Here is a 7,185-nt window from a genome sequence, read left to right on the forward strand (position 1 = left end):
ATTTATTACTAATGGCGTTATTGTTACTAATTACAATAAAGTCATTGTTATTAATAACAATATTGTCATTATTGTTATTAATGTCACTATTAATAACAATAATGACATTATTGTTATTATTGTCATTACTATCATTAATAACAACATTGTCATGAAGATGATATGATGTGCTGACATCCACTGCTCGTGTCTGACGTGCAGGAGGAGGAGATGAGGTCATGAGGTCATGGGGTCATGAGGTCATGGGGGCTTTTAGTGCTGATTAAATTGGGTGATGTTTGAGGTGAAAGGCAGTCACATGACACTTTCCTGACGACTGCCCTCCCTCCCTCCCTCCTTCCTTCCTGTGTCGCCCCTCCTTCTTTGAAAAGGGGGAGGGGCGACACAAAATGAAAGCTCAGGTTTCCTGTGCAGTCATGTGCTGGACCAGTACCAGGACCAGTACCAGGACCAGTACCAGGACCATGTGGGTCACATGTGAAAGAAGAAGAGTCTTGTAGTACCACTGAGGTCCTCACACTGACACCATTCAAGTTTTCTTTGGTTTTTGTTAGCACACCTTGTGGACTCTTTGTACCAAGTGAGGACATGTTTGACCCTGGAACAGACAATGTCTTTAACACAAAGACGTCTGACCGCCAAAATAAGAGCGAGGACTTCCTGTCGGATGCAAAGTGGTTTAGGGTGAGTGCGGGTCAGCAAAAGTGCGCCTGCTGGCTTTTCATGACCCGAGTTCCCATGAGTCTTCTTGACCAGCCGGCGTGAACCACTACGGGAACCGCTACGTGAACCACTACGTGAACTGTACATGAACCGCTACGTGAACCACTACGTGAACCGCTACGTCGCACTTCCTGTTTGTCAAGTCCTCCTCAGATCCATGGTTGGAAGTTTTGAAGAAAGAAGACCAGCTGAACTTTTATTGCAACAACTTGTTGTTCTCGCAAGAAGGTGAGGCGGTCACATGACTGTTTCCATGACGACGTCAGCTGAGCAGGAAGGAGGAGCACCGACTTCCTGTTTATGAATCAACAAAGTGGAGAAGAGAATGTGCAAAGTGGGTTTAAATAACTCCAGTGGGGTGGGGGGGTCTTTGGGGGTCTTCCAGACGGGGTTTAGACTCAGTTCTAGACCCAGTCTTAGTTTTAGTCCTAGGCCCAGTCCAAGGCCCAGTCTTAGGCCTAGTCCTTGGTCCAGTCTTGGACCTAGTCCTTGGTCCAGTCTTGGACTCAGCTTTGGACCCAGTCCAAGGCCTAGTCCAAGACCCAGTCTAAGACCTAGTCCAAGACCCAGTCTTGGACCCAGTCTTAGCCCCAGTCTTAGGCTCCGTCTTGGACCCAGTTTTAGGCCCAGTCTTAGACCCATTCTTAATCCCAATCCTAGACCCAGTCTTGGACCCAGTCCTAGCCCAATCCTGGATACAGTCCTAGACCCAGTCCAGGACCCAGTCCTAGACCCAATCCTGGATCAAGTCCTAGAACCCAGTCCTGGACCCAGTCCTAGGCCCAGTCCTAGACCCAGTCCTGGTCCAGGTCCTAGACTCAGTCCTGGACACAGTCCTTGACCCAGTCCTAGACCCAGTCTTAGGCCCAGTTTTAGGCCTAGTCCTTGGTCCAGTCTTGGACCTAGTCCTTGGTCCAGTCTTGGACTCAGTCCAAGACCTAGTCCAGGACCCAGTCTAAGACCTAGTCCAAGACACAGTCTTGGACCCAGTCTTAGCCCCAGTCTTAGGCTCAGGCTTGGACCCAGTTTTAGGCCCAGTCTTAGACCCATTCTTAATCCCAATCCTAGACCCAGTCTTGGACCCAGTCCTAGCCCCAATCCTGGATCCAGTCTTAGACCCAGTCCAGGACCCAGTCCTAGACCCAATCCTGGATCAAGTCCTAGAACCCAGTCCTGGTCGCAGTCCTGGACCCAGTCCTAGACCCAGTCCTGGTCGCAGTCCTGGACCCAGTCCTAGGCCCAGTCCTAGCCCCAGTCTTAGACCCAGTCCTAGACCCAATACTGGATCCAGTCCTAGGCCTAGTCCTAAACCTAGTCCTGGACCCAGTCTTAGACCCAGTCCTGGACCCAGTCCTAGACCCAGTCTTGGCCAGTCTTGGACCTAGTCCTACACCCAGTCTTAGACCCAGTCCTAGGCCCAAACTTGGACCCAGCCTTAGGCCCAGTCTTATACCAAGTCTTAATCCCAATCCTAGGTCCAGTCTTGGACCCAGTCCTATCCCCAATCCTGGATCCAGTCCTAGACCCAGTCCTGGACCCAGTCCTAGACCCAGTCTTAGACCCAGTCCTAGACCCAGTCTTGGACACAGTCCTAGTTCCAATCCTGGATCCAGTCCTAGACCCAGTCCTGGACCCAGTCCTAGACCCAGTCCTGCAGCGAGCGCTTGCAGTGCACCAGCAGCCGGGGCGCCCCCTTGCTCTGCAGCGTGTTGATGATGGCGTAGACCAGGCCCAGGATGCACAGCACCAGGACCAGCGGGATGGACACCATCAGGATGTTCATGGTCCTCTCCTGGCTGTCGTCCACCTTCAGCACCACGTCCACCTCGTTAGTGTCCTCCTCTACAGTCTCCGACTCATCCTGGTCTTTGTCGCCATCCGAGTCCACGCCGCCGTCCGTCCCGTCTTTGTCGTCGTCGCGCCCGGCGTCTGGGTTGAAGGGCGGCCGGTTGACGTCGGGGTTCTTGTCGGCGGTGTCGGAGTCGGTGTCGGTGTCTGGGTCCAGGTCCACGCTGCAGCCCATGAAGTCCCGCAGGATGGACTTGGGGTAGCCCGGCTCACTCTTCATGCGGTGGTTGTCAAACTTCCAGTACTTGGAACCCTTGTAGAAGAAGGTGTAGGCTGCAGCACACAACACATGCTCGCTAGTTTAGCATCACATGCACTGTTAGCACGGCTAGGCTAATGTTGCTAACATAGCATGGTGTTGGAATGTAATGTTAACATGTAGATCACAGGGCTATGCTAATGTTGCTAACCTAGCATGATGTTCAAATGTAATGTTAGCATGTAGATCACAGGGCTATGCTAATGTTGCTAACCTAGCATGATGTTCAAATGTAATGTTAGCATGTAGATCACACGGATAGGCTAATGTTGCTAACCTAGCATGATGTTGGAATGGAATGTTAGCATGTAGATCACACGGCTAGGCTAATGTTGCTAACCTAGCATGATGTTGGAATGGAATGTTAGCATGTAGCTCACATAGCTATGCTAATGTTGCTAACCTAGCATGATGTTCAAATGTAATGTTAGCATGTAGATCACACGGCTATGCTAATGTTGCTAACCTAGCATGATGTTGGAATGGAATGTTAGCATGTAGCTCACATAGCTATGCTAATGTTGCTAACCTAGCATGATGTTGGAATGTAATTTTAGCATGTAGATCACACGGCTAGGCTAATGTTGCTAACCTAGCATGATGTTGGAATGTAATGTTAGCTCACCGCCATCGTCGCTGAGGAAGGCGCCCTTGGGGGCGGCGGGCACAGCCGAGCCCCAAACACTGATGGCTTTGGGGTAGCCTCTGTCGGCCGAGCGCGACTGCTCGTCGAAGCGCCAGTACCTGCAAACAGGAAGTCAGGTGACCACTTACACGCAGCGACAAATACACGACAAAGAACGGCAACAGCGTCAATATTTTACCATTACACGATCAATAGTCATGTTTTTAACCAAAACACGATGAATATTCATGTTTTCCCCAGCACACAATCAATATTCATGTTTTTACTATCACACGATCAATATTCATGTTTTTACCAACACACGATCAATATTCATGTTTTTACTATCACACGATCAATATTCATGTTTTTACCAACACACGATCAATATTCATGTTTTACCAACACACGATCAATATTCATGTTTTTACCAACACACGATCAATATTCATGTTTTTACCAACACACGATCAATATTCATGTTTTTACTATCACACGATCAATATTCATGTTTTTACCAACACACGATCAATATTCATGTTTTTACCAACACACGATCAATATTCATGTTTTTACCAACACACGATCAATATTCATGTTTTACCAACACGCAATCAATATTCATGTTTTTACCAACACACGATCAATATTCATGTTTTTACTATCACACGATCAATATTCATGTTTTTACCAACACACGATCAATATTCATGTTTTACCAACACACGATCAATATTCATGTTTTTCCCAACACACGATCAATATTCATGTTTTTACCAACACACGATCAATATTCATGTTTTTACCAACACACAATCAATATTCATGTTTTTACCAACACACGATCAATATTCATGTTTTTACCAACACACGATCAATATTCATGTTTTTTCCCAACACACGATCAATATTCATGTTTTTACCAATACACGATCAATATTCATGTTTTTACCAACACACGATCAATATTCATGTTTTTACCAACACACGATCAATATTCATGTTTTTACCAACACACGATCAAAATTCATGTTTTTACCAACACACGATCAATATTCATGTTTTTACCAACACACGATCAATATTCATGTTTTTACCAACAGGATCAATATTCATGTTTTTACCAACACACGATCAATATTCATGTTTTTACCAATACACGATCAATATTCATGTTTTTACCAACACACGATCAATATTCATGTTTTTACCAACACACGATCAATATTCATGTTTTTACCAACACACGATCAATATTCATGTTTTTACCAACACACGATCAATATTCATGTTTTTACCAATACACGATCAATATTCATGTTTTTACCAACACACGATCAATATTCATGTTTTTACCAACACACGATCAATATTCATGTTTTCACCAACACACGATCAATATTCATGTTTAGTATTACCTGTCTCCTTGGAATAAGTAGGTGTATCCCGAGGGTTCCCACCAGATGGCGGCGTCTATGCGGTCGTAAGGAATGTCGCGTCCGTAATCGATTAGTTCCAGAGGGTAACCTGGTTCCAGGTTGGCTTCCCGGAAGAGCCAGAACCTGTGAGCTGAAGAAGAGAACAGGAAGTGAGCTGAAGAAAATAACAGGAAGTGAGCTGAAGAAGAGAACAGGAAGTGAGCTGAAGAAGACAGGAAGTGAGCTGAAGAAGAGAACAGGAAGTGAGCTGAAGAAGATTACAGGAAGTGAGCTGAAGAAGACAGGAAGTGAGCTGAAGAAGAGAACAGGAAGTGAGCTGAAGAAGAGAACAGGAAGTGAGCTGAAGAAGAGAACGGGAAGTGAGCTGAAGAAGAGAACAGGAAGTGAGCTAAAGAAGTGAACAGGAAGTGATCTAAAGAAAAGAACAGGAAGTGAACTGAAAAAGAGAACAGGAAGTGAGTTGAAGAAGACAGGAAGTGAGCTGATGAAGAAAGTAAGTGAACTGAAGAAGACAGGAAGTGAGCTGAAGAAGAGAACAGGAAGTAAGCTGAAGGAGAGAACAGGAAATGAGCCAAAGAAGAGAACAGGAAGTGAGCTGAAGAAGAGAACGGGAAATGAGCTGAAGAAGAGAACAGGAAATGAGCTGAAGAAGAGAACAGGAAGTAAGCTGAAGGAGAGAACAGGAAATGAGCTAAAGAAGAGAACAGGAAGTGAGCTGAAGAAGAGAACGGGAAATGAGCTGAAGAAGAGAACGGGAAGTGAGCTGAAGAAGAGAACAGGAAGTGAGCTGAAGAAGAAAGGAAGTGAGCTGAAGAAAAGAACGGGAAGTAAGCTGAGGAAGAGAACAGGAAGTGATCTGAAGAAGAGAACAGGAAGTGATCTGAAGAAGAGAACAGGAAGTGAGCTGAAGAAGAGAACGGGAAGTGAGCTGAATAAGACAGGAAGTGAGCTGAAGAAGACAGGAAGTGAGCTGAAGAAGAGAACGGGAAGTGATCTGAAGAAGACAGAAATTGAGCTGAAGAAGACAGGAAGTGAGCTGAAGAAGACGAAGTGAGCTGAAGAAGAGAACGGGAAGTGATCTGAAGAAGAGAACGGGAAGTGATCTGAAGAAGAGAACAAGAAGTGAGCTGATAAAGAAGACAGGAAGTGAGCTGACGAAGACAGAAAGTGAGCTGAAGAAGACAGGAAGTGAGCTGAAGAAAAGAACGGGAAGTAAGCTGAGGAAGAGAACGGGAAGTGATCCGAAGAAGAGAACAGGAAGTGGTCTGAAGAAGAGAACAGGAAGTGAGCTGAAGAAGAGAACGGGAAGTGATCTGAAGAAGACAGAAATTGAGCTGAAGAAGACAGGAAGTGAGCTGAAGAAGACGAAGTGAGCTGAAGAAGAGAACGGGAAGTGATCTGAAGAAGAGAACAAGAAGTGAGCTGATAAAGAAGACAGGAAGTGAGCTGAAGAAGACAGAAAGTGAGCTGAAGAAGACAGGAAGTGAGCTGAAGAAGACGAAGTGAGCTGAAGAAGAGAACGGGAAGTGATCTGAAGAAGAGAACAAGAAGTGAGCTGATAAAGAAGACAGGAAGTGAGCTGAAGAAGACAGAAAGTGAGCTGAAGAAGACAGGAAGTGAGCTGAAGAAGAGAACAGGAAGTGAGCTGATAAAGAAGACAAGAAGTGAGCTGAAGAAGACAGGAAGTGAGCTGAAGAAGACAGGAAGTGAGCTGAAGAAGAGAACGGGAAGTGATCTGAAGAAGAGAACGGGAAGTGAGCTGAAGAAGAGAACAAGAAGTGAGCTGATAAAGAAGACAGGAAGTGAGCTGAAGAAGACAGAAAGTGAGCTGAAGAAGAGAACGGGAAGTGAGCTGATAAAGAAGACAGGAAGTGAGCTGAAGAAGAGAACGGGAAGTGAGCTGATAAAGAAGACAGGAAGTGAGCTGAAGAAGACAGGAAGTGAGCTGAAGAAGAGAACAGGAAGTGAGCTGATAAAGAAGACAAGAAGTGAGCTGAAGAAGACAGGAAGTGAGCTGAAGAAGAGAACGGGAAGTGATCTGAAGAAGAGAACAGGAAGTGAGCTGATAAAGAAGACAGGAAGTGAGCTGACAAAGACAGAAAGTGAGCTGAAGAAGACAGGAAGTGAGCTGAAGAAGACAGGAAGTGAGCTGAAGAAGAGAACAAGAAGTGAGCTGATAAAGAAGACAGGAAGTGAGCTGAAGAAGACAGGAAGTGAGCTGAAGAAGAGAACGGGAAGTGAGCTGATAAAGAAGACAAGAAGTGAGCTGAAGAAGACAGGAAGTAAGCTGA

The 7,185-nt window shown here is 45.7% G+C and overlaps 1 protein-coding gene across 1 annotated transcript in view; it reads right to left on the reverse strand.

Annotated features, from left to right (window-relative positions):
- Positions 1-402: 402 nt before the first annotated feature.
- The window catches only part of mmp15b (matrix metallopeptidase 15b), a 56,854-nt gene continuing 50,071 nt past the window's right edge, over positions 403-7,185 (reverse strand). The window contains exons 8-10 of the mRNA XM_061963580.2: positions 4,874-5,024; positions 3,456-3,574; positions 403-2,844 (exon numbers count right to left, since the gene is read on the reverse strand). Coding sequence (XP_061819564.1) covers positions 2,363-2,844; positions 3,456-3,574; positions 4,874-5,024 — 752 coding nt within the window. The 3' untranslated portion in view covers positions 403-2,362. The remainder of the gene's footprint in view (positions 2,845-3,455; positions 3,575-4,873; positions 5,025-7,185) is intronic.

Source organism: Nerophis lumbriciformis, linkage group LG06 (genome assembly GCF_033978685.3).
Source record: "Nerophis lumbriciformis linkage group LG06, RoL_Nlum_v2.1, whole genome shotgun sequence".
NCBI classification, from domain to species: Eukaryota; Metazoa; Chordata; class Actinopteri; order Syngnathiformes; family Syngnathidae; genus Nerophis; species Nerophis lumbriciformis.